The 27983-nt window shown below is 50.9% G+C and overlaps 4 protein-coding genes across 4 annotated transcripts; 2 read left to right on the top strand and 2 right to left on the bottom strand.

Moving 5' to 3' along the window:
- Positions 1–180: 180 nt before the first annotated feature.
- Positions 181–1233, top strand: A1O5_02290 (uncharacterized protein; the record flags this gene model as incomplete). Its single annotated transcript, XM_007742906.1, has 2 exons — positions 181–340; positions 479–1233. 2 exons carry the CDS (start codon positions 181–183, stop codon positions 1231–1233), a joined length of 915 nt encoding a protein of 304 aa, XP_007741096.1.
- A 3153-nt stretch (positions 1234–4386) lies between these two features.
- Positions 4387–8882, bottom strand: A1O5_02289 (uncharacterized protein; the record flags this gene model as incomplete). The annotated part of the gene is made up of 2 exons (XM_007742905.1): positions 4387–8654; positions 8720–8882. The coding sequence occupies 2 exons, from the start codon at positions 8880–8882 to the stop codon at positions 4387–4389; spliced, it is 4431 nt and encodes a 1476-aa protein (XP_007741095.1).
- Positions 8883–9814: 932 nt separating this feature from the next.
- On the bottom strand, positions 9815–11320 carry A1O5_02288 (L-ornithine N5-oxygenase; the record flags this gene model as incomplete). The annotated part of the gene is made up of 1 exon (XM_007742904.1): positions 9815–11320. One exon carries the CDS (start codon positions 11318–11320, stop codon positions 9815–9817), a length of 1506 nt encoding a protein of 501 aa, XP_007741094.1.
- Positions 11321–12467: 1147 nt separating this feature from the next.
- A1O5_02287 (uncharacterized protein) lies at positions 12468–27023 on the top strand (the record flags this gene model as incomplete). The annotated part of the gene is made up of 1 exon (XM_007742903.1): positions 12468–27023. The coding sequence occupies one exon, from the start codon at positions 12468–12470 to the stop codon at positions 27021–27023; it is 14556 nt and encodes a 4851-aa protein (XP_007741093.1).
- Between the last annotated feature and the right edge of the window lie 960 nt (positions 27024–27983).

The following is a 27983-nucleotide window of genomic DNA, read 5'->3' as shown; positions in this document are numbered from 1 at the left end:
CGTCCTCTGTGCACCGTGAGTCGAGGCCAGAACAAGTTCTGCAGTTGCACTCGGATCTGGATGAACAGTGCTGCGGAACCAACACTACCTATATGCCGGTCACTATTGCGCGCTTGATGACAGTCACATGCATCCCGTCCCTTCCAAGATTCAGCTTGCGCTCCGCTCCCTCCCTTCCCGATGTCAAATTTGTTCCATCAACCATGGACAATTTCGGAGCAAATCGTTTTGTTGACCAACATTATTCAGAGTACGGGGCAGGATGTGCCGGCATTTCTGGTGCGCGCCATGGAGAACGGCAATATACAACCCAGATGGGACGAGGTTGCTCTGCCAGCAGGTATGTAGGCTCCAGAAAGGACGGCATGCCCGTCGCGCATCTGCGCGAGATAGTCCCGAACCCAGTCTTCTCAAATAAACGTCCAATGTCTCTCGCTCCTGGTCGCGAAATCCATAGTCATGCGCTGACCTCGTGTAGGCCGCACTCCTAGTGCCTGTCGGCATATGTACAACTTTTTGCGTAGTCAATCCCGCTCCTTCCCAGGGCCGGGGCACCCAGGCTTTCCTCAGCAGCCACTTGCGCCGTATCCTCCGGAAATGAGAGCAGTGTCTGAGTCTGATTTACCCCAGCCAACGCAGCGTCCGATTCAGCCTCGTCCTCCCCGTTCGACAGACTCGCCCATCCCTCCTACGACCAATGGAGAGGGCTTCCGGATCTTGCGTCCTTTCACTCATCCTGAGCCGCCCGGGGAAAAGCGCAAGAAACGAGGCCGTCCGACGAAAGAAGAGGCAGAAGAACGCGACCGGAAGCTTGCAGAGGCCGGGCAGACTTACGAGCCGAAGAGGAGGCCGGCAAAGAAATCGAGGCCGTCTGGAACCCCTAGCTCGCTTGCTGAAGCTCCTGCTACCACATCACCCGTCATGCAGACGCCACTCTTGCAGTATGTTGGGCCAAAGGAGGAGACGTCTAGCGGGAAGAGACGGTCCAGGCGCCAGCGTGAGGAGGGAGAATCATCTCGCCAGGCACTTTCTAGGTCTCCGGCGGACGATTCAGGTGATGGACGGAGTACAGACGCCGCTCAGAGTCCGTCCGACAGGCTTCTTGCGAGGCCAGAACGAGCTCAACAAGCTGCTTCTGTCGCTCGAGATGTACAGCAGGTATCGAGCCCAGGTCTCGAGGCGCAACGAGAAGCCAAGCAGGACAATCCACCATTCGGTCCTTCATCCGCCTAATCGTCACATATGAAGGGGCTATAACACAATATATGGCCATTGACGCGCACGCCCATCTTCATACATTTGCGCAGACTCTTCTCCGAACCAATCCCACGACGAACATCCAGACATTTTCACCCCCATGAGCTACGACTATAGAAAGTGGAAGATACATGTGTATATGATACCCATGCGCACAACGAACAGACGGGAGTCGCTTAATTCTCCGTGGGTCCGATTTCGATTTCGACCTCTTGTTCTCATACAGCCATCAGTCGCTCGATAGGGCCATTATCCATTGACGGTATCGCCAACAGACGCATGATCGCCAAAAAATTTTTTGTTCATTCCTATGTATTTGTATAATCGGGGACCGAGGCCAATGTCTGCTGGCCAGACTGAGCATACTTGACTACGAGAAAAGAGTGGAGGGGCAAGAGCCGGACGAACATCATGCCCTGCGGGCACGAAGAAAACATAATCCATAATAACACATCTTCATACATCTGGCGCACGCGGCATGGAGCGTCGAGGAGGATCACGAACGATCACGATGGACGGAGTTTGTCAACTACTTTTGATTCTTGGGAATGTTATAGAGGTAACCCGGGAGGGCGTTCTATCGACTTTCCCTGGTCGCGACAACCCCCTTTGCCGACCTTGTTATTTTATATACGGATGCTTTGAGTCTTCTGCCGATGGGGACTTCCATGTGGGATTGGATTCAACCAGCCTCCTCAGCACATACCTATGCCAAATATCTTCTGTATTCAGTGGAGTCTTGATGGACAACTGACAGCTATGTACCATCGCCCTGGGATCGAGAACGACGCTAGTTGTGGTTGCAGAGGACGGAATCTCTCCTCCATACGGTAGGACTCACCCACCTCCGTCAAGTCCATTCCACCTCGTGCCTTCCATTCTCCATTTCAGTCTTCGGTTCCCCTTGGTCGTACAGATCGTTGAGCTTTCCTTAATTTAATCTTCCGTCAACGCCTGTTTCAGCAACCGAGGATTGCGCGTTTTTAGATCCGTGGACCTATGGCCCACACTCTCCTGAAGGCTGCATATCAGACCCGCGGCGTGACTTTTCTAGAACGGCGCTTGAGCGGTTAAGACAAACCAGTTTAATTAGATTTTCATGCATGTTTCGAAAATCTTTCTTTTCCTTGTTGCTCGTCTCGGCGCACGCGAGATGAAGTGATCATTTGGATCAGGGGGAAGGTCAAGGTCGTATCTCGGAGGCCACTAACGAACGACACCAATGAAAAGGGTGCGCAAGATACTGTATCCATACGGCACACGCGCGAGTGTGCACAAACTCCGTTCTCGTCCCACGGACGGCTGCTCTTGGGGGGGAAACAAGTTCAGAGACACTGCCATAGCCATACGGAGGCCGGAGTTACTACTTCACGCGAAGTACAGAGCCAAGACACGGCGAGAAGAGACGAGACGAGACGAGACGAGACGAGATGAAATGAGATAAGAGCCGGGCGTAACCAGGAGGACCAACGACTTAGGTCGCCCTTTTTTTTTTTTTTGTTCTTCCCCCAGGAGGAGAAAGGACGACAGAAAGGGTGAAGAAAAAGGGAACCTTTTCGTGCATGCATGCGGACTCCGGAATCAGAGCGAAAGTCGGCGAGTGAGTCGTTCAAGGCTGGCTTGTTTCTTCGCATGTACTTCTCTACCTACATAGGTATACTGATGCTATGGGTTCGTACATACGGAGTACTTGTGTAGAAGGAGTCAACACCGTACACCGCATGGATATATTCATCCAAGCTCAACAAATCGACTTACCTGGTAGCTACGCTTAGAGTCAAAGTCCTGTATATCTACAGGAGGGGGACCACAGGCTCCTCTTCGTCCTCCTCCGTAAGCCATACCTCTAGCTGATACTCTACCTGCACTCATTCTGCATCTACATCTCCTTCTGATTCTTGGTCTAGTTCTCCTTTCGAGTCAGGATCAGGATCAGGATTAGATTCTACTTCTACTTCTTGCTTCCTGCTTCCAATCCTATATATATATCTAGCTCCACGGCCTTCTTTTCTTTTTCTTTTTCTAGTTCTTATTTATACACGATCTTCATCTCCATCTCTATTACGATAGGAGACGATAAGATATAATACGATATACGGACTACAGCAGGTATTAGAAAGAGAAAGAAGAGAATACAAAAAGAAATTACATCCCTTGAGGGACAAGTGCGAAAGGGAAAAGGCGAATACAAAGGGGAAAACCGGGACAGGGAGAAAGAAAAAGGAGGAAGGAGCGAGGAAGAGGAAAAGTGGAGGGAAAAGGAGAGACGAGCTGGAAGGAAGGAAAGAGGAAAGGGAACGTAAGAAGGAAGGAAGGAGAAAAAGGAGCAACGAGAAAATTCCATTCCTCCCCCCCTTAGGGTGCCTTCCTTCTACGGAGTTCACAAGGACACATACATACACACTCCGGTCAATCAGTGTGCCGTGGCCATGATCTAACGTGTATAGCCATGTTATGTATGTAGCCATGCCATGCATGTGTGATATAAGAGATGGTATAATAAAACATACCGAGGAACGAATAGGAGAACGATGTGCATACATCCGCGTCCCGAGTACGTTCTCTCATGCGCGTTGCGAGATGGAGATGGAGATGGAGATCCGATCGAGGGGAGGGCAGAGAACCGATATGAGCAGAGTACAGAGTACCTAACTAGGGGAGACGCGGAGGAGAATACTCCCGTAATTGTAGAGCACATACTGTACAGACTAGGGTATGTAGTTTTGTACAGTAGCGCAGAGCAGACTAGAGTAGAATCGGGAATCGAGATGGACGGACGGGCCGAGGAAGAGCAAATCACCCCTATCCTCATCGTCAGTATTTGTCATGATCCTAGAATCTGACCTCCGAGTAAAGCTACCCTACGAAGTGGGGAGCAAGTTGAAGATTCTGTAGAAGGACATACACAGGTAAAGGCATATCTAATTGAAGATTCAATGACTGTAACTTTTCATGTCCAAGATTGCGATCAAATCATTCAAATGCTTGCTGTTGATTGTGTGGATATCCGGCACATTTTAACGACATGGGCTGCTGCCACTGTCACTGTCATTGCCGCCGAGCTGCGCCGCAACGGGCAGTGTTATGGGACAAGGGTGCATGCAGAACCCTTTGCACGCGGAGATTAGTTCAATCGTCGTAAAGGCCCTCATCGTCCCCCTCGACATCATCCACAAATCCATCAGCCATTGCTTCCGGGGCCAACTCCCTCAATTTACCCTTCCCCTTGTTTTCCACCGATGTTCTTGTTCCATTGATCGCACTCCCGTTCATATGGGTCGGTCTCATGCTGAATCCAAAGTCCGAGTTATCTGCATCTGAAGAGTTGCCGGAGTCGGGATTGCCGATCCGCGGTACCGCTGTTTTGTTGTAGTTTGAGATGTATGTCGGAGAAACCGATGATGGGGTGTGATTTGAGTTCGGTGTACTGTTTTCCCTCTGTTTGCCCTTGCCCTTGTCCTTGATTTCAAGCGGGGAGTCTCTCGGTTGGTCGTCTGCGTGAGGACCCGATACCGATTGGGAAGCTGGCATTGGCGCCGGGGCGGGACGCAAGGGTAATATCGCAGGGGCAGGTTCACTTTGGCCGTTTTTTGAGGGGGGCGCAGTGATATCTTGCTCTTCGAACAGCTTCCGAATCCTCTCAAAATGTTCCAGTTCTTTCTTGCTCACACTGCCAACCAGCTCATTCTGAGCCGCCATAAAATCGGCTTCGCTTACCACAACTTGCACGTCCTCCTCAGTGGCCAAATGATCGAAGAAGTAGCCCGTGCTGATATCCTCACCACGCGCCTTGCCGACGTGCTGCACCTTCTCATCCACGGATCGCGTTTTCCGCGTGATTGCCTTGAGCATGGCGTCACTGCACAACGCGTATAGGTCGGCACCGGTGTAGGTGAAAGGTAGCCGGCGTGCAACGCTCATCAGATCGACATCCAGTGCTAAGGTGAAGTTTCGTGTCAGCGCTTTCAATATCGTGACTTGCTGATCGTGCGTGTCGGCGACACCTAGGTAGAGCATCTTGTCGAATCGGCCAGGCCGGAGAAGGGCTGGGTCGAGGAGGTCTGGTCTGTTCGTTGCACCAATAACAAAGACACCCCCTGCGTTCGAGGTCGACTTGGAATCCCCATCGTCGCTGCCTCCACCTCCGCTTGACATCCCATCGAGCTCCGCGAGGAGTTGGGACACGATCCGATCCATAACCCCGCCGCTGTCGCCTTGGTTTCCACGTTTTGGTGCAACTGAGTCCAGTTCATCGAAAAATACGACGCAGGGGCGGGCATCTCTAGCACGCTGGAAAACCCGTCGTACATTGGCTTCGGATTCACCAATATACATATTCAGCAACTCAGGACCTTTGACGCTGAAGAAGTTGAGGCTAAACTCTGTAGCAATAGCCTTCGCCAACAGAGTCTTCCCGGTTCCTGGAGGCCCGTAGAACAAGATTCCCGACCGCTTTCGGATGCCATTGGCGAATAGTTCGGGATGAGTGAGAGGCAAGGAAATAGTTTCCATGATTGCGTCTTTTTGCGACGAAAGGCCTCCCACATCTTGCCATGTGACAGCGGGAATCTTTGGGGCCCCGATAGCATCTGAGAAACTCGATCGCGCAGCGGCAATGGCGCGAGTGAAGTCGCTGGGGAGTAGATGCGTGGCTGCTTGGCCTCCAGAGATGAAGATATCGGAAACATTACAACTCTGAGACTCTGCGAGTGAAAGCAGACGCGTCGACCGTGCAAGTGAAGCTCGATTCACCACGTCTAGCAGGTCACCAGCTACTAGCGCCGCGGTCTGAAGAGCTATTGATTTCAGATTGACAGTAGTCGACAAAGGTGTCGAAATGGAAACGCATGCGTTGTGAAGGATTAGTTCTCTGGCCTTTTCATCTGGCGCTGTTACCTCCAGTTCGTGGGAGAATAGACTGCGGATCCCGGCAGGTATATCATCGATTTTTGAGGTCGTAGCAATCAAAACACGAGACTCTGAAATGATCTCCTGTAACACAGGCACCATTCTATCAGCGGTGAGAGCATCAATGTGCTGGATAAGCAAGGCAGTCTGTTGAGCACCTCCCGAAAGCGCCCGTTCAGCTCTGGTCCGTAATAATGCCTCTGTCTTTGTATCCCCACCACCTGTGGTTGACGCGTTCTCAGAGAGTAGGTCGTGAGCAGATATCGGGAAGACGTGCACGCCGATAGCCGAGCAAGCGGATTTGGCAATGTACGACTTGCCAATCTGTCGTTGAGTGGAGTAGAGCAATATGACGAGGGGGGGAAGCCCTAGACTGACAGCACGGTTGCTGACCGCAGCGGAAATCAACCCAGATAGACGGGTCTCCAAAGGAAGTTTGTCTAGGGGTGGTATATCTGCTGCTGTAGGGACATGTTCGATCCGATGTATGTTCTGTTGCGGAAGTTTGTTTATGCCAAACCAATAACGGCTCCAGATTTCTGTCGAGTGCGAGACAGATTGGATGGATGTACCACTTTGGGAGGCTCTAGTTTGCAGACTATCGAGGGTGACAACACCACCCCATGTGCTCTGATCCTCTCCACTCTGATTGCCCGCCTGGTCGGCGTGAATCTGTTGCACTGAAAACCATGCAATTGCGAATCGCGAATTGCCAACCGTCTCAGGGGTGTTGAGTCGTTTTATCGTTTCGTCCTCGCTTGGAGCTTCATCTGGACCTCCTTGAGAGGTGAGGGCCTTTCCCAGCTCCTGGTCCACCGGCACCGCAATGAGATCACCTTTCTTCAAGATGCGCTTTTTGCTCTGGAGGTGGTACTGAAGGGATGAGAATAAAGTTGGCTGAAAAGCGGGATTGGTTGTCGTTGGATCGGCGATTTTTGAAAGGACAACCTCCTTTGCAATTGGCGGGGACTTGGACGTGCTGGACCTTGGCGGATGGCTCGACTTGAGATCGTGCCGAGGGGTGGTAGGCAAAGATCCAAGTTTGACGTACTGAGCATTAGATAAATTAGCCAAAAGGATGGGAGAGAGATAGACGGCCGGTGAAAACGGCAACAGTAGGTCCCTCTGCGAGAAGCTTGACCTCCGGTCACCAGTCTTGTCGACCGCATAGCGTGGCTGCAGATTTGCCAGACCTGAAAGGCCAAACACCTTAACCGTTCGCCAGTCAGACTCTTCTTCTGCAAATCCACCGAGAGTCCTCATAGCTGAATGCGGGAACCCTTGCGAGCTCACATTTCTGGCGATCTCTATTCGAACCCAGTCGCCAGAAAAACATCCAATCTTGGCAAGCGTGCTGGTATCAATGAAGACGAACGACTCTTCATCATCCTCAGGGCTGGGCTGGGGGTGCATCAGCTCAATAGGGATTTTGCGAAGTAGAGCCTCGGTTCTGAACACTTTCCCTGGGCGACTGCCACCCCTTGCTGTCACAGAGGTGAAGCTCGAATAGAGGGAACCCGGGGTGTGTGTGCCTGTGGCCCTTTTCCCACCCGGTCTTGGGGTTGCCGCAGTCATGGCCGACAGCGTCCCGGCCTGCTGAGGCGGCAGTCCAGGGGCGCTAAGGGAAATCATATCATCCATGGAGTCCGAATCCTCATCACTTTCTTCGTGAGGCGAATCAGTGCCGGATCCGTCATCGGACAGATCATCCTCATCTGATCCTGTCTCTGTCTGCCTGTCCTCGGCTGCTGAATAGAATTGGTCATTTGAGGTATCCTCTGCGGTATCTTCAAGGGACTCTTCGATTATAGGTTGAACAGGCGCCAACTTGGCAAGGGCTTTCTCTTGTGAGGAACCTGTCTGGACCAGAACAATCTTAGTCTTTGCAGAGACATGTCCCTGGGACACTGGCTCGCACTCCACCACGATGGCAGGAGGCGGTCGAACGTGAGTGATAGGATGGGCTGGGAGTGGCAGAGGAAAAACATCTCCCGAATGCACTACGGGCAGTTGAGAAAGTGCTTCTCGAACAAGAGAGGCCAGTCGACTGGTAATAGAGGGCACATTTTGGAGCACACCATTCGGCGCGGATGGTCGTCTGTCAACTTTCAAATGCCTGCCATATTGAAAGCCACCGCCGAACTTGGCCTGTATGTCGTCGACCTTTTCAAGCATACCCTTTTCAACGGACACGTAGATCGTTTCGAGGGTGAGAGGCTTCGTGACGATAGCCCGAATCTCAATCGACTTGGGAACATGACCCGGATGACGATCTCGGTCGATTGCCGCGTAGGTCTTCAGGATCGACTGACAGGCAGAGGAATTTGGTGAAAGGTTTATAACATCGACCAGTTCCAAAGCCTCCGCTGAAGACTGTGGCTCGCGGAGCTGTGCAGGGAGAACAGTCCAGGTGGAATCTTGTAGCTCGGTATGGAGAGGGGAACAAGGCGTAAGAGCAATGAACAGGTTGGAGGTCGGCCTACGTGCGTCTGCAAATCCGTGTCAGCAGGTTATTCGCACCAGAAAAGTTGGATTCGATGCGAAGACAGCATACCATCACGCTCACCCGTCAGTTTGGACCAGAGACCCTGGGAAATCAAGGCAGCATCGCTCTTGACCGTTTCGTCAAAAGCCAGACGAGCGGCGAGTGGCTTCCGTTCAATCTCACGCCGCCGTCGTTTCTTGGGGTGCTCGAGGTCATGTTCAAGGCTGTCCATGGCCGCTCAGTCGACAAGGCTGAGGACTTGTGTGTCCATGCGGAACAGAAGTTTGAAGAAATGGTCAAATCGAAACAAAATGTGGCGGCTGCGAAAGTGAAAGGGACTCGAGCAGCAACGTTGGAGTTGTGAGGGTCAAATTGGTGACTGGGGCGCCGGCAATAATCAGCCACTGGCCACTTGAGTCGAGTCGCATGCCGAGGTTGCGAGGTTCCAGCTGCGATTCCGAAATCCAAAAAATTGTGTGCAGTTTGCCCTGTACTTGCCCTGTGGCTCCTCAAGCTCATGTTCTACTGACCCTACGGCCGATTCTCCTGTCTCCCACAGTCTCTCTTGTCAAAGGCAGCAGTTGAAGTTGAGGACAAGATGCTGTCTCCTAGTCCGTCACACGCCCAGCCAGTCCCCTTCGCCCTTTCTCCGGACGGCAGTTGGGTGATTCTGGCCTTGGGCCACACCACCAACATTGGCCAACGAGGATGGGCATATCCTTGTCTCCAAAAGCCGCTTACACCAGGCATCTTTGCCTTGAGACCTGTGGCCTATTTGCGGAGGTGGCGCCATTCATCCTATGACTTTTGTGCGGTTCGACCTCCACCAACGGCCTGGTCAGCCTTCATTGGATTCTCCACAACTGAGGACATGGGCATCGGCTTCCCCGGGACTGAAATCTGCTGGTAAACACCAGGAAGACTGCCAATGGGAGGCTAATTGACCCGAAAGCCAGAAGCTCGGACCAGGGAGAACACCAGTTTGGCCAGTCTACAACTAATCAAATCCCAACAACTATTTCCATTCATCATCTAGGATTCAGGCATCTCAATTCCTGTCGAGATAGCGTGTGGGACTCCTTCCTTGCTGGCAAGGGGAAAAGTATGCCATCGTATCGATAAGGATATGAGAGGTACTGTACATCCACCAAGACCAGGCTTTCCTCATTGACCACTGGGGTTCGAGTTGATCCCGAAGATGGAATCCACCAACTCTCCGCTTCGAGTGGCCAGGATGGACAGCAGAGTATCGGACAAGCCGTGAGTGGCCTCGTTGCATCCTTGCAGCCAGATTCCGACGCCTTCCTTTACAGACCCACGATTCAATTCTAAACTGTAATCGCGCCTGGGTTGCCAGTGCCCATCAGCATTCGAGTTGATGCTCTGACAAGCAGTGAGCATATCGACATGTGCATCTCGACGATAACCAGTGGCCAACACAACCACATCGGCTGCCAACTTCTCTTCACTGCCTTTACTCGACGGGTTCAGGTTAGTCAAAATCAAATCGACGTGTTCGTGAGGCCCATTGTCAACGACTGCTGAGAGCTCCCTCAGCGGCAGAATCTGATGCTGCCAGAGCCGCTTGTCTGGTTGCTTGATCCCTTGCATATACAGATCATCGTATAGCTTCTCCAGCAATTCGAGCCTCACAACACTGTAGTTGGTGGCCTTGTTCTTTTTCACACTCTCGGACCGCCGATCCTCCGGCTGATCGAAGAAAGGATCAACGGCTTCTGGGTCGAAGATTTCATTGACAAATGGTGAATCATCACTTGGCCGAAGTGCCGAGTCTCGAATGATGAGCTTTGTGGTGGCGTTGGGATAGCGGTGATGAAGATCATTGAAGACCTCGGCACCACTTTGCCCGCCGCCCATCACAACAATGTTAGAATTTTGGTCACTATCTGGCAGCACGCGGCCGATCCTCGTGTTGTATTCAGATGAGTGCAAAATGCGATCGTGGTAGGTCGGAAAGAGCGCTGGCTTTGCGGGTCGACCGCCTACCGCTATCACAACGTTTCGACTCAGAAAACTCGTGGTCCTGCCGGTGGCAAGGCTTCGTGACACAACTTCAAAGCAGTCATACTCCTCCGTCCCAGCCAGTCTCTGGGGGTGTATCGACTCAACCTCTTGACCATATTCAACAACATGCTCAAAGTGGCGTGCTGCCCACTGCAGATAGTCGTCAAACTCCAGCCGAGAGGGCAAGAAGGTGTTCAGATTCGAAAATTGCACCAGCCGGTCGTGCTGCTTCAGATAATTCAGAAAGGTGAAGTGGCTTGTGGGATCTCGGAGGGTGGCAAGATCTTTGATGAAGGAGATTTGCATCTTTGCCCCGGGGAGCAGCATCCCCGCATGCCATTTGAAGGCGTTCTGTCTTTCCAGAAAGCGGACTGTCGGATTGGCAGTCTCGGTGCCGGCTTCCCTTTGGGCGCGCAGCGAGTCATGGAGAGCGACCGCAATGGCGAGTGAGGCCGGCCCAAAACCCACACATACAAGGTCATGGACTTCGCCTGGAGCTGCAGAATAGAAGCCAGCTGCAGCGCCTTTCGTTCGCAGGCCATATGTTGAAGGCCCAGAAGTCCAGCCAATGATGTCGTTCGCCGGACTCGCCTGGTCTGATTCATGGGCATGTCCGTTTACTCCAGACAGGACCCCCGGAGCCATGAGAACAAGACACAAACAGTTAGCAAACTCAGAGACGTATTGTGGAACCCGGTACTCGAAATCCAGGAGACGACAGCCAGAAGGCAAGCAGTTCTGCAGCGGCTGTCTTGGGAGAAGAAGCAGTAGGGTTTGACTCCGGGGAAATAGACCAGTATATGTATGGAGCACACAAGTTGAATAACGAAGGCTGCGATGCGTGACCCAAGAATGGCCTGTATTGGTGGCAACCGTCAACGCGGAAACGTCCGGTGACATATGAGGAGCCCGGGAACGATTGCCCAGCAGGCCAACTTTTCCTCCTCCACATCAGGGCATCATGACACGGGCTGGACACGGTCAAGAGATTAGATGGAGGATTTTGCACGCCACGAAAAATCTGATCCGATTGCGGAGCGCCAGGTATCTGATAATCGGAGAGATTATCAGATACATAGTCTTTGGTCACGGCTTCATGTCGGTGTCATGGCGGTGTCATGGCCAAATGGCTTGACCAGTCAGTGGTATTTGTTACAACCTGTGGCGTGGTGGACCGTGTAGACGGCGTGGACTGAGCCCCACGGCAGGCTGCACACGACTTGACGAGGCTTCGGGTGGGCATCAAAAATTTTCTCCCCAAGACTCCAACCGACCACGCTTGCTACTGTACCACACTCGCTACTGGCACGGGCTCCTCAAGACCTGCATTCGTTTGCACGCTGACGCCCGCAGATCAGCTTGGCTGTTTCTGTGTTAGCATACCTTGAGTATTGTGAAGACGCAGGTCACTATACTGGGTACTAAGAGGCGCCATCGGAGGTTAGCGTTGGCTGGGTCGCGCCCATGTCGAGCAATGCTCAATGCTACACGAGAAAGATCCGTCATCCAAAGAACAAACAAAGAAATTGCTCCGTACAGTAGCTACTCTCGCGAGTGCCGGCCGGACGTCAAACAGCTCTACAAACGCCCCTTGCGCCGACTCACTCTATGGCGTTGCCCATGAAACACCACCTATATCAGCAGAACTCACTCCCTGCTGGTGGTTCCATCCAATATCGTGACAAATCTTGCACGACAAAGTCTCTCTCACGTCGGTACTAATCTCACCGAATCTCTCATAGTCTCAGAGGTCTCTTCATCATTTTCCTCGTCATTGTCGCCGTCCGACAATATGCCTCGGCCAGTCAATGGCGTCCACGGCCCACGTGATCTGTCAGTCGTCAACGAGCAGCGTCAACTACTGCCGGGGCCTCAATTATTGCACGAACTCATAGCGACGCCGTCTGAAGAAAAGGTCATCCTGGACTTTTGGCAGGCGGACGACAGACGCATCAGTCTTACCTACCGCGAATTCCATCGCCTAACAGATCTTCTGTCCCGAGACATCAAAGAGTATGTATCGCCCAAAGAGGATGCAAGATGCATTATTCCCGTCATTATACCTCAGTGTCCAGAACTCTATGTGGCATTGGTGGCAGTATTGAAGTCTGGCTCTGCCTTTTGCCCAGTCAGTCACGACGTGCCTCCCGAAAGACTCAAGTTCATCCTCCAAGATGTTCAATCAACCTTCGTTCTGACCACCACCACCACCATGGCATCCTTCGAAGATGCTCTGACAAATATCAAGTGCAAGACTGTATCTTTGGAAAGGCTCCAAGAAACATCACGGTCTCCACAGGTGAATGACACCCATCCTCAACACCGCCAGTACCTTGACCCCTCCACTCCAGCATATATCATGTACACATCAGGTTCTACAGGACTTCCAAAGGGCGTCGTAGTATCACACTTGTCAGTGTCCCAGTCATTACTTGCGCACGACGAGCATATCCCCCGTTTCAAACGATTTCTACAATTTGCTTCACCAACGTTCGACGTATCCATATTTGAGATATTCTTTACATTCTTCCGGGGAGCCACATTGGTAGGCTGTGAACGCGAGCGAATGCTTACTGATCTACCCGCGACTATTCGGATGCTAGACGCAGACGCTGCGGAGCTCACTCCGACCGTAGCGGGAACGTTATTGAGAACCAGGAAGGCGGCTCCTTGCCTGAAGACGCTCCTGACAATTGGAGAGATGCTCACTGCTCCGGTCGTGTCTGAATTTGGAGGCAGCTCAGATACGTCAAGCATGCTGTACGCTATGTACGGCCCCACGGAGGCGGCAATTCATTGTACGTTGGCCCCCAAGCTCGCTGCTGATGCATCTGTACGCTGCATTGGGAGACCGCTGGCAACAGTGACTGCATTTGTCCTTAAGGAAGACGAAGCACTTGAGATAGCACCTGTTGACGAATCGGGGCAGCTGGCGATTGCGGGCCAACTTGCTGACGGATACTTGAACCGGCCAGAACAAAACCAAGCTGCATTCGTTGAACTGGCCGGCTATGGGCCAATCTATAAAACCGGTGATAGAGCAATTTGTCGTCCAAATGGGGAACTAGAGATCTTGGGACGTATGACATCGGGCCAAGTCAAGCTCAGAGGCCAAAGGGTTGAATTGGGAGAAATCGAAGGTATCGCCTCGAAGACTGATGGTGTTCACCTGGCCACTGCAAGCATCGTTGACGATGTTTTGGTCCTATTCTGTGCTGCGAGACATGACGTTGTGGCTTCTGACGTCTTCGCCCAGTGCAAATCATGGTTACCACAGTACATGCGTCCCGGCGAGATCGTGCTCATTTACGACGACGTTCCTCGACTGCCTTCCGGGAAGATCGATCGCAAAGCACTTGAACGCAACTATCGAGAACATCGAGCACCGACCAACCCTCCAGACTCATTTAAGAACCCAGTAGAGGAGGATGTGGCCCGAGCCTTGAACGCAGAGCTGAGATGCCAGGTTGACAGATTGACCTCTTTCTGGTCGCTGGGGGTTGATTCCCTTCGGGCTATTAAGATCGCATCCCGACTGCGTCAAAAGTACAGTTATGTCAATGCCGCGATGATATCAGAAGCCGATAATGTGGTCAACCTTTCAAGCCTTATCGCCAAGTCAACTGCCGGGAGAAGGGGAAGGACTGCGCTTGAATACGAGACGTCCGATCAATGGCAAGGAATCAAGCTGCAGCTGCTACAAGATCCTAGCATCTCAAGCCTCAAAACGCGATACGAAAAGTTCTTGCCTTGCAGTAGCATGCAGGTAGCAATGTTAGTGGAAACCGCCACAAAGTTGGAGCAGAACTTTAACGAAATCTGGCTCAGACTCGCGCCGGGATTGACATTGAGTGACCTGCGTCGGGCTTTCCACGAGCTCGCCAGGAAAAATGAGATTTTGCGATCCGGGTTCGTCCCGACCGGCAGGCAGGAGATGCCCTTTGCGCAGATTGTTTGGCGCGACCTCTCAGAGGATCCAGAGTTAAGTCTTCTGCATCCTCTACAGCTGGCGAACTCCGAAACGAACGACGAGAGCGACGTCCTTGTTCGAATTCACCATGCTTTGTATGATGGCTGGTCTTGGGATTTGATCCTAGACGACTTGAATGCCATCTTGTCCGGAGACAATACGCCTACCAGGACACAGTTCCCCGAATTTCGTTCGCACGAAAACTGCCGACTGGGGTCGGAGAAGGCGGGAAATATTGAATATTGGCGTGATCAACTCCAAGACTTCAAGCCCTCTGTCTTTCCGGTTATATCGCCATTCCTGTCGGAGAAACCACCCAGGGCCTCGACGCAGTTACCCCTTTCGGTGACTTATGAACAACTCTCAGACTTTGCGTTGGCATTGCGCTGTAGCCGGGAGACGGTTTTGGAGGCAGCATGGTCTCTTCTACTCTCATCATACCTCGATAACGCGGACGTCTCCCTTGGAGTAGTTGTGGCCGGTCGCCATTTCTCCCTTCCAGGTATCGAGTCCGTCATCGGCCCTTGTCTATCTCTATTCCCTCTTCGCGTTGATACCAGTGCCCTAAGGACAGCACATGACCTTCTCAATCACGTCCAAAGACAACGCAACGAGTGTCTACGACACGGAAGTATCACTCTACGGGACATTAACAGCGTGGCAGGTCTCCATTCCGGAGACAGGCTGTTCGATACGCTGTGTGTTTGGCAACAAGACAGTGAAGAAAATTGCAGAAATCGCTCCAAAGTTACAACTGTGAAGACGCGTGATGCCTTGGAATACGCAATAGTGCTAGAATTCGAGCCCCACCAGGGCCAAATTTATTTGAAGTTGACTTTCGACACGAGGCTCATTCCAGAAGGCCATGCGAAACTTTTGGCTCGTCAGCTCGACAATGCTACCACTCGAATCATGAGCGACCTAGACCTCAGTTTAAATTGTCTTTGGGAAAATTTTGACGAGGATACCTTGTCTTTGGCCAACACCAGCTTCCAGAAATTCAGCGGAGATTTCGATCTGACAGCCACCATCTCAAAACTTGCAGAGTTATATCCCGGGAAAGCAGCCGTTGAGTTTGTGCATAGCATCGATGCACGCACAAGTCAGTTGGAAAAAGAAATTCTCACCTACGGTGATCTCTACAAACGTGCTAGGATCGTTGGCTGCGTATTGCGGACTGTATACAATGTGCAGATAGACGATCTTGTGTGCTTAATAGGCCCTCGTTCGATATACCTCTACATTGGTATCCTTGGGACCATCATGGCTGGGGGAGCATACATGTGTATCGATCCTCGAACGCCGGCAGCGCGAGCCCGCCAAATCTTGAGCGAAGCCAGATGCAGGCTTACCTTAACAGTTGATGATGTATGTGGGCTAAAGGAAACTGGCGCATCGACATCTGTCTCCATAACTAGCTTGCTGGAGCATCATTGCACGGCCGACATCCGCAACAACCCGTCTTTGAAGGGTGATCAGCTAGCGTACGCCGTGTTCACCTCTGGCAGCACTGGCGTTCCCAAGGGCGTCCTCCTTACTTGCCGAAACCTGCTCAGCAATCTTGAGGAGCTCTCTCGTATTTACCCATGTGAACCTGAGACGGACCGGTTACTGCAAGCCTGTTCACCAGCATTCGACGTCTCCGTCTTCGAGATCTTCTGGGCTTGGCATAGCGGGATCACGTTGTGCACAGCCTCAAATGATGTTTTGTTGAGAGACCTTGAACTCTTTATCAGACAGCTGGATATAACGCATTTGAGTATGACCCCTTCGGTGGCGGCTCTTGTTCGACCTGGCAATGTCCCGCACGTAAAAATGCTGGTTACTGCTGGAGAGCCTATGAACTCGAAGGTATTTTCAGATTGGTCCGACCACGGACTGTATCAAGGTTATGGCCCCAGTGAGACGACAAACATATGTAATGTTCGACCCCGTGTCTCGAAGTCCGATGCGCTAAATAATGTTGGCCCTCCGCTACCCAACACGTCCGTCTTTATCTGTCAAAGGCAAGCGTCGAGACCACCAGCAGCCTCCGATATGCTCGGTGATCAATCTTTCTTACAATTTCGGCCAATTCTAAAGGGTGGAGTAGGGGAGATATGGATCGGTGGAGAACAGGTGGGACGCGGATATCTTGATCAGACGCTGACTTCGAAGAGCTTCTTCGATCATCCCGAATATGGTCGACTTTACCGCTCAGGAGACATCGGAAGGCTTCTTTGCGATGACTCTCTAGTCATATTGGGCCGCGAGGACGATCAAGTCAAGCTCCGAGGTCAGAGGATTGAGCTCGGAGAGATTAATTCTGCTCTGGTCAAGTGTGATGAAGTCGAAGATGCAGTATCCTTGGTCATCGACAAGCGAGACGATACCGCTAGCCTTGTTGCTTTCTGGATTCCACGTCAGTCAAACGGCTCGATGGGCGCCCGCGACGTGAACAGCGCCATTTTCGAAACATTGGCAAACAGCTTGCCAGATTACATGATACCTGATAGCCTTCTCCGCCTTGACAGGGTCCCTCTGACACGGCAAGGCAAGGTTGATCGCAAGGATCTGATCGCTTTGTATCGAAGTCTCGACGCAGAACAGCTTCAGGCCACATCGAGAGGCAGCAAGCCTTCAGAAGGTGCCAATCACCTTTCCGAATCCGAACACGAGATCGCTCGTGTCGTTGCAGATGCGCTTGGTGCCAGCCCCGAGAAGATCAATCGTACTACCTCTTTCTATAGCCTTGGTCTAGATTCGATCAGCGCCATACGTGTCTCACGAGCTCTACGAGATCATTACCCCGCGGTCGAGATATCATCATTACTGCAAAATCCATCCATCGGCCAACTAATGAAGGTTATCAAGAGACTTGTTCCGGAGCACAATAGAGGGCACAGTGAGAACGATTTGAGCCGACTCTTCAGCGCTTTTGAAGACAAAATCCGTGGTCTCTATTCCCAAATGGGGCTAGAAGTAGAAAGGCTCCTTCCATGTACGCCTTTGCAAGAGTCTATGGTGACCAACTCGATGAGTGTTTCTTCTCAAGCCTATCAGAACACTTTGCGATTCAACATCTATGGCAGTATATCGAGGCTACGACAGGCATGGGAACATGCACTTGCAAGACATCAGATTCTTCGCACTGGCTTTGCTGCAACTGACTCCGCGGATTCTCCTTTCGCACAAGTAGTATTGAAGAATTTTCAGCTTCCATGGCTAGAAGGAGACACGCACAATACGAACTATGCTTTGGATCGTCTTATGCTCCCGCCATGGTCCCTTACAGCCAAACGGAATAAAGAAGACAAATATGAGCTAATTCTACAAATGCATCATGGTCTGTACGATGCAGAGGCAATGACCATCCTGTTGGGCGATATTCAATCCTTCTACCATGGTCACCAACTACGTCCAACCACCCCGTTCGATAGCTATCTGTCATTCATGGAAGCCTTGAATACTGATGCCACATACGATTTCTGGCGCAGAAAGCTACAGGGTGCTTCGTTGCACAAGCTAAGCGAAGTTATATTGCCCCAGGATAAGACCGTCCCCAATACCCATTTGTTGGTGGAACGAAGGGCCACAATCGGGGTATCTGAATTTCAAGGATGTGCGCGAAAGATACTTTCGACACCACTAGCGGTATTTCAAGCCCCATGGTGCCGACTTCTTTCTTGTGTCTTCGAGAGTCAAGATATTTGCTTTGGCAATGTCCTTAGCGGCCGCACCCTTCCGATCAACGGCGTGGAGACTATGGTTGCGCCCTGCTTCAATACGGTTCCAGCGAGAGTCCAATTGCAGCTTGTCGAATCCAACCAGGAACTGTGTAACCGCATTCATCAGATGAATGTTGAGGCCCTCCCGTATCAACCGAGCTCGCTTCGCCGAATCCAGAGGGAGATCGAGACCCAGGGCAGATCATTATTTGATACACTGGTTTTGCTGCAACAAGACGAACTGAAGCTCGATCATCAGATTTGGACCCTGCTTGAGGAATCAGGAGTCATGTCCTTTCCTTTCATCCTTGAGATCGCGATGAATACAAAGGCTGATACAATTGCCCTCAGACTGCATTCTGAGGTTGCCGACAGGAACATTTTGAGTAAGTTTCTGGACGCGTATGACGCTCTCCTCATGCACACCGCCAAATATCCGCAGGCAAGAGCGTCGGACTATTCGCTTATTACCGGAATATTGCCAAGGCTGCAGCCTTCCAAACCGTTTACCGTCCGTGCTAGTTCATCGGTCTCGGTACCAATCGACGACCGGGTTCACGTGAATGAAGAGCTGTCTCGCACGGAGGTATTGGTCAAGGATATACTCGTGCAATTGAAACCAAGAGCTCTTCCGAGGATTTTCAGAGACACTACCATATTTCATCTGGGCTTCGACAGCATCAATGCTGTGCAGATTGCAGCAAGGCTGCGGAAAAGGGGATTCGACGTATCAACTGGTGCCATTTTGGAAGCTGCGAGTATCGGAAATATTGCCAGTCTTTGCGAATCCAGGGCCCAAAAAGCCAAAGAGCGTGCACTATTCGACCTTGATTCCTATGAACAGAGCTGCCGAAGATCGATTTGTCTGAATCACGGCCTCGACGAGACGAGAGTTCGTTCCATATGGCCTTGCACCCCTACTCAGTCAGGCATCCTTTCGCAGTTCATTCGATCGAACCACAAGCTTTATCTTAATCACATGCGTTTCAGGTTGGAAAACGGTATGGATTTATCGAGGTTAAGACACGCTTGGTCCGTCGCCCTGAAAGCCCATGCAATGCTAAGAACTGGCTTCGCTGAAACGGATGACCCAAAAATTCCATTTGTCATGATAGTCTATCATCCGAATGCTGTACAGCTGCCATGGGTCGATGATGTGACGCAATATCAGCAAGAAGTCCTAGGGAAATCCGGAAAGATGTGCAGTCTCACAGAACCGCCATGGCTCATTCAGGTGTCCTCCACGGGTCCCTTTCGGACCCTTGAAATCTCCATGCTGCATGCGCTTTACGACGCTCACTCTCTAGACACCATACTGGGCGATGTTGCTCGTGTATACGCAGGCGCACAGTTATCAGAGGTCGCTCCACTTGCCCCGGCTGTTTCCAATATCTTGGCCTTGAGCAGTGACGAAGGCACGAAGGAGTTCTGGTTGGGTATATCGGCTGATATGTGCTCGACTCGCTTCCCCGACATGGGAGTATATCATCACGAAGGCGATGACTATTGCGTGGCGACACGACAGTGCAGCATATCGCTGACAATTCTCGAGGATGAATGCGCGAATGCGGGCGCGACAATGCAAGCTCTATTCGCTGCAGCCTGGGCTGTGATACTTTCGGCATATACTGCTCAGGACCATGTCACCTTTGGCATCATCCTTTCTGGTCGGGATTTTGACGAAGAAGAGAACAAGGTTGCATTTCCTTGCATCACGACTGTGCCATTTGCGATCACACTTTCTCAAGATAGCTCAAACCTTCTGCGAAGAGCTATTGGTCGATGCGCTGGTGTATTGAAACACCAGCATAGTCCAGTAAACTTGATCAAGCGCTGGGCGCAAGTTGAAGATGATCTATTCGACACTGTGATCGTTCTGCAGAAATATAACGCCGGACAAGGACCGAAGAGGCCATGGACACTTATCCAAGATGATGCAACCGCTGAATACACGATCTCCCTGGAGATCATACCCCGAGAGAATGATGCGCTTGATCTTCAGATAATATTCCGTGAAAAGTTGATACCACCAGAGCAAGCTGCCTACATCCTCCAGGAGTTTGATGCAGTGATGGAGAGTGTACTCACTCAACCGAATCATACTTTGGAGCTTCCAGAATCTGTCCTCTCGGTCGTGCCCGCCAAGGAAGAGCGGATTCCTGGTGCCGTCCGCTACCTCCATGAATTCGTGGAGCTGACGGCAAGGCAGAAACCAAACAGTATTGCCCTAGAATTTGTGCAAAGCCTGCATGGAAACACTCCGACGAAACAAATTTGGACTTACGCCCAGTTAGATTCAAATGGCAACCGAATCGCTCGACTGCTCCAGGGAAAAGGGATCAAGGTTGGAGATCTCGTGGCTGTCTGTTTCGATAAATGTCCCGAAGCTTCGTTTGCAATATTGGGAGTACTTAAACTAGGGTGCGGTTACATTGCCATTGATCCAGGCGCACCAACTTCCCGGAAGGAATTCATCTTCCGCGACTCTGGCTGCGAAATTGTGCTTACAACGGACGACAAGACATCAGAGTTCAACAAACTTTTGGGTATATCTGCTTTGGCAATTGATAATGCCATTTGGCAAGAATTGTCTAGCGAAAAGCCTTTGCTCACGAAAGAGCTGCATGTGCAAGATACCTGCTACTGTCTGTACACTTCAGGAACTACAGGGACACCGAAAGGCTGCTTGATCAGCCATGACAGCGCTGTCCAAGCAATGTTGTCGTTTCAGCGTATTTTCTGCGGTAGATGGAAGGAATCATCTCGGTGGTTGCAGTTCGCATCTTTCCATTTTGACGTCAGTGTGCTGGAACAATACTGGAGTTGGAGTGTGGGCATCATCGTGACTTCCGCTCCTCGAGATCTTTTATTCGAGGATCTTCCGGCAACTATCAACGCCCTCGGGATAACGCACCTTGACCTCACCCCCAGTCTAGCAAGGTTGCTCACACCTGAAGAAGTACCCAGCCTCTGTGAAGGAGTCTTTATCGTTGGCGGCGAGCAAGTCAGCCAGGATATTTTGGAAACATGGGGCGATACGGGTTGTCTCTACAATTTCTATGGGCCGAGCGAAGTGACAATTGGCTGCACGGTGCATCAGCAAGTACCTAAGAATGCGAAGTCTACCAATATTGGTCAACAATGGGACAATGTGGGCTCCTTCGTTTTGGAGCCCACTTCACAGACGCCAGTTCTCCGCGGTGCCATTGGCGAGCTTTGTTTGTCTGGACCTCTTGTTGGGAAAGGTTATCTCAACCGACCTGATCTTACAACGGAGAAGTTCGTAGTGCTGGCGGAATATAGGACCAGAGTCTACCGAACTGGTGACCTCGTCCGCCTCCTGCATGACAACAGCTTTGAATTTCTAGGCAGAATCGATGATCAGGTCAAGTTACGTGGGCAGCGTCTGGAGATTGGGGAGATTAATCATGTCGCCATGGGCGCTGATAATAGCATTAAGAATGTGGCTACCATGGTGTTGAAACACCCGACACAACAAAAGGACCAGCTAGTGACTTTCTTTTCTACAGCTCAAAGGCGGGCGAAGAACGAGAAACCTTCGATTGTAGCAACCAAGGAGTTGCAGGACCTGGCTGCGAGGATTCGAATGAACTGTGCTGATAAATTGCCAGCGTACATGGTGCCCTCATACATTCTCGCGGTTTCGTCTCTACCTTTGTCAGTCAACAACAAGGTTGATCATAAATCACTCAAAGCAATGTACGAGGAAAATCCGGCAGGCTCAGCACCAGGCGAACCATGCGGAAATTATGGATCTGCAGCGGACGACCTCCAACCTTACATTGAGGTGGCTAATGTGCTGGCATCTTTCCTACAAATCCAGTCATCAGACATCAAGCCGACTTCGAGGCTATTCGAACTTGGACTGGATTCTATCTCAGCTATCGGGCTCTCCAGAGTTTTCAAGCGGCAGGGATTCCAGAACGCCGAAGTAGGTACAATTCTCAAGCATTCTGTCGTCCAAGATCTAGCTCGAGTCATTACTCGAGAGTCCACCGCGCAGCAAACCGAGGCTGTGGAGACTGCTCGCAAGAATATTCGATCATTCTGTGACATCCATTTTGGAGAAATATCGCGAATTATGGATGTTCCGCCGGAGGAAATCGAGAGCATCACGCCGTGTACATCACTACAAGAAGGCATGATTTCCAAGGTCATGCAGAGTGGGCCTGATGACACGGTTTATTTCTCCTGCTTTCTCTTTGAGCTCTTTCCGAACACCGACATCCAACGACTTAAAAGGGTGTGGGAGGCAGCTCAGCGGTCAATCTCTATCCTAAGGACATGCTTCGTATCCACAGCAGACGGGTTTGCTCAAGTTGTGCTGCGTAAGTGCGACAGCGCGGTCAATCTGATCGACCTCAAAGCTAGAGATAGAGAAATCTACAACGTACCGGACTCCTCATTCAAGAATTGGGTCGCATCTGTCAGATCTCTATCAACATTATTGCCTTGGAAAGTCGAGTTGGCAAAGTCTAGCAACGGTGGTTTCATGACCCTTCAAATCTTTCATGGGCTCTACGATGGAAACAGCCTTCCCATACTGCTGAAGCAAGTCAAAAAACAGTACAATCATCCTGAGGAGGCACTCAAGCTCGAGATACAGTTCTACGAGGCATTGCCCTACGGTCCATTATGTCACTTGCCGAACGAGAAGGAATTCTGGTCGTCTCACCTGGCTCTTATCAAGCCACACAAACTCCCGATAGCCTATCCAGAGTATGAGGGAGATCCTCATTGCGTTGTCCTGAGGGATCATCTAAGGATTGGACACATACAAAACCTGTGCAATCAACTGAACGTTACGATCCCAGCTTTTTTCCAGGCCATTCTGCTCTATGTGATGCAGAAAGAATTCAATTCCAGCCCCACAATTGGTGTGGTGGTGTCAGGCAGAGCCACGGCTAGAGAAGAAATAGAAAATGTCATCGGCCCGATGTTCAACACTATTCCATGTGCTATCAATTCTCTCAGAGCCGGAGCGGCAGTTTCCGATCTCGTTCAAGCCTGTCATCAATTTAATGTTGACAGCATACCTTATCAGCATACGCCTTTGAGGAAGATTGTTCAATATGCTGGACAGAATGCGAACCAGAGTCTCTTCGACACTCTGTTTGTTTTTCAAAAGGCCTCAGTGGAACTTGATGACAGCAGGTTATGGCGAGAAATTCCAACGGAGAGCTTTCCAGATTATCCTCTAAACATCGAGGTAGAGCAGAAAGGTACCGACTTCGTTGTCACCCTGGTCGCAAAGCCTCAATATTTGGATAAGGAAGCAGCCAGTCGGTTTCTAAATATGTACGTCGATGTCATTCGCAGACCAGAAGAGATAGAAGCTATCCTGCCTACCGATTTCTGCGGAGTACAACCCTCGCTGACTCGGAAGGAAGATTACAAGACGGACCTACCAGCATCCAACGATGCCCGTGATGTGGATGATGACACCGCTTTGAGCAGCACGGAGACACTGATCCGGTCCGAAATTGCTAAGCTCGCTTCCGTTGAAGAAAGGACGATTTATCGTCACAGACCAACAATCTTCGAATTGGGTCTCGATAGTATAGAAGCAATGAAACTCGCAGCTCGGGTCAAACAGGCTGGCTTGAGAGTCGCCGTCAGCGCAATCATGAGATCGCCCACTGTTGCGGGCATTGCTGCGGCGGCCACTTCAGGCGCAGAAAGCCGAGCAGCAACCCACGGTGGGAGAAAAGTGTCTTCTATTGGGGACTGCCAGACCAGTTATCGACATATGCTTCAAGGTCATGGGATCGACCTTGAAAGTGTAGAGTGCATCCTTCCAGTCACACCGATGCAGGAAGGTCTTCTTCTAGAATCGGACAAGTATATGAATGCCATGGCTTTCAAATTGAACCCAAAAATTGATATCGAGAGACTTATCGGAGCTTGGCAAAGCGTCTCGCGAACAGAGCCAATCCTGAGGACTCATTTTGCACTCATCGAATCTTCGGAAAAAGAGACGGTTTTTGTCCAATATGCGATGAAAGAAAGAATCGCGGTGACGGTTTTTGACGACACAAAACTGGATGATGTTGTCAGAGGTTTCAAAAAGGTCCCAACCGAGCAAAATTTGGCAAATCAAGAAACAAATGTCGCTATTGTACGCGGGAAAAGCGCATCCTTCCTTGTGCTGGCCATGCCGCATGCATTGTATGACGCCTGGTCATTGTACCTGCTGCACCAAGAAGTCAACAGAACCTACCGGTCGCCAAACGGTAAGGCCAAAGAGACCGCATTGATCAAGTATCAAAAACACCTTGAGGAGGTAATCAGCCAGGCAGAGAGCTCAGAGGCTCATACTTTCTGGAACTCTGAACTATTGAATATCCAACCCACCATTTTTGAAGCGCAAGCCGCTCATCATGGCTACCCCGGTTCTGCGCTCTTGCTCCGCTATCAATCCAAGACCACCCTGACCGAGGCCCTCAAGTTCTGTAGGCAGCAAGGAGTAACACTCCAATCCTTCGGACTTGCCTGCTGGACAATCTTGCTTGTCCACTACACCCGCCAGATAGATGTATGCTTCGGGCTCGTTCTTTCTGGTCGCACAACCGAAGATTCGGATCAACTGATCTTCCCAACGTTCAACACCGTCGTTTTCAGACCCTTGATTGGGCAAAACATGAACAGAGCACAGACCCTGAAGGCGGTGCACAATGCAGCTGTGCGAATCTCAGAATATCAACACTTTCCATTACGTGAAGCTCTTCATATTGCACGAGGACAGGGAGTGAATGGAGAACTGTTCGATACTTTATTCACATTTCAAAAGCTCCCAACGGCCGAGGCCGACCTTCCAGCGTTATACGAGGAAGTCTCGCCTGATGCATCATCCAGTACGCCGCCATATCCTATTAACGTGGAATTGGAGGGCGATACTAATGGTCTAATCTGGACTGTTGCATTCCAGAACGGAGTGGCCAATGAAGCATTTGGACAAGCACTGTTAAGCAAGCTTGATTCCGTCTTGGCAGCTCTGATGAATGATCCCGACCAAGGTCTTCTGCAAGAAGAGGGCGAAAAGATCTCAATTTGCGGTCTTCCAGGAGTAGAACTACAGCCTCGCAAGCAAACGACGGAGTCTCAGCATGATAAAGATCGAGGGCAGTCCCGAAGCCAAGAAATCTGGACTCCAATAGAGATTGTCATTAGAGACGTTCTCGCGAAGGTCTCCAAACTGGAAAAAGAAGAGATCAAAAAGAACACCGGATTGTTTCACATTGGGTTGGACAGCGTCAGTGCCATCCGAGTGGCTAGTCTGCTAAAGAAGCAGGGCGTTAAGCTTCCAGTGAGCCAGATCATTAGAGCACAGACACCTGAGAAGATGGCAGTGGTCGCTGAACAGCTCAAAGGTGCTGCTGGAGAAGCTGCCCGGGCGACAGAGCGGCCCACGACCGATGTATCGATTCCCGAAGTCGTTAAGAAGAGTCTTGCAATACCAGAGGGCGACCTCGACATGATCATCCCTTGTTCCGCTGGTCAGATATACATGCTTGATATGTGGAGTGCAAGCAATGGCCAGCTGTTCTTTCCGACTTTCTGGCTAAAAGTATCGGGCGTGTCATTGGAGGGCTTGCAGCAAGCGGCGAAAAAGCTCGTCCGAGAAATACCACTGTTACGGACTCTCTTTATTCATAGCAATAACGGTGGGAGATCACAAACGTTTCAAGTTGTTGTCAAGAACGAGGCGGCCGAGAAGTATGACCTCCCGCGGGCCGTGCGGTTCGATACCACGGGGAACGAAGTGATCGTCGCTCTCCGCATTCACCACGCCTTGTATGATGCTGTGAGCTTCCAGCTGCTGATCACACGGCTCGAGAGACTATGCGGTGGTAAGGGCACGCAAACCCAGCTTAACACAGACATGAGCATTCTTATCTCGAACAACAGAGCCGCTCATAAAATGGCACAAGAGTTCTGGACGCATTATCTCGATCAAGATCAACATTCCTTGGGGCCCATCAGCCGAGGCTCATTTGTAGCACGGCGCATTGAGAAATTCCATCCCAAGGTTTTGCCAGTCGACCAATTGAGCGATCAACTGAGGCGTCATGGACTTAGCATCCAAGCACTGTTCTTTGGCGCATACGCCAGATTATATGCGAGAATTCGTCGCCAACCAGTCGCAGGACAACATGTGACAAAGCCCGGGTCAAATGATATTGTGATTGGGATCTATCTTGCGAACCGGTCAGTTGATATCGACGGAATCATGCAATTGGCTGCTCCGACATTCAGCATTGTTCCGCTAAGAATTCAAGCTGACCAGGAGAACCTTCTTCTATCAGCTCTGCAAGTCCAGCATGATCTAAGCGAAATCACCAAGGCAGAGAACTGTGGGGTTAGTATGAGGGACATTTATGCCTGGACTGGCATCAAAGTCGACACTTTTGTCAATTTCCTATCTCTCCCGGGCGACGAGGAGGACTCATGGTCACTTCGGGATGAGGGCAGCGAAGTACGAGTCACCCATGCAAAATTGGCACCCGAGCAGAAGGATAGACTTCAGGATCTTGAAGCGCCGTCGCCTTTCTTCAAGGGCATCGGTGTCGATGCAGATGCCACGGCGTGGTGCTTGGTGAGTTCCTCCGATATGTTGAGCCTCGGCGCCCTCGACTATTCAGTTGGCTAACATTTTCCTTTGTCGCAGCCTGCTGTTGACGTCGAAGCCAAAGTTGAAGACGGATACTTGGGTATTGGCATCTTCGCACCAGAAGACATGCTTTCCGAAGAGGAGGTCACAAGGATTATCGATGGCATGAGAAGTTTATTGCTGAATTTCTCCTAGCTCTTATCCTTGCACGAGAAGATTGTGGACTTTGGTGGAGGTTCTGCTACCTGTCTAAAGGCATGTGGTTTTGGCGATATCTCTGGAGAAGTATTTCTTTATGTCATTAGCTAATTTTTACGACCCGACCTTGCTTAGTTGTAGGTAACAAGTATAATAAAGAGTTGACATGGTCCTGCCACGATGGAAGTGGACAATTTCCTATTCGTTGTCCGACTCAGGAATTCCGGGACCGTATTCCTTCGTGGCGCCGCTAGCCTGAGCCACCTTTCGGTTTCTCATATCGATCCTCCCTTTGGGAGTATTCTCTAATCGAATTCCATCGTCGAAGAGAAGTGGGCAAGATCCCCGCCTTGCGCCTTTACTTTATGTACACAGGCATGACCTTTGCTCGACGACAAACTTTGAATCCTACCCTATCCACCGACGCACTCACTCGCTGGCGAATGTTGTTTGTCAGCCATCATCAATTTGGCCCCCAACGCAACGTTGGATCGATCTGGACTAATCGGCAATAATCCAAACGGCACACTTTAGTTGACTAGGCCCCTTCGAGACCTGAATCTTTCGTTTGGCGAGCGTCACAGTTGAGCCAGGCCTACGAGGCACATATGTAGGATCTTCGAAAGGCTCGGAAACCTATATAATATTATCTAACCCGCGCGTTATCCTCCTTCTTTGTTTTTGTTTTTGTACTTACTATTTACCTTTGCCCTCGTCGTCGTCGTCGTCGTCGTCGTCGTCGCGCAAAAATCTTCCATTGCCTTGTTGCCAAAATTCGAAAGAGCACTCGCCCCTGATTAA

Source organism: Cladophialophora psammophila (genome assembly GCF_000585535.1).
Source record: "Cladophialophora psammophila CBS 110553 chromosome Unknown aczJe-supercont1.3, whole genome shotgun sequence".
NCBI classification, from domain to species: domain Eukaryota; kingdom Fungi; phylum Ascomycota; class Eurotiomycetes; order Chaetothyriales; family Herpotrichiellaceae; genus Cladophialophora; species Cladophialophora psammophila.
This window is presented reverse-complemented; position numbering and strand designations above follow the sequence as displayed.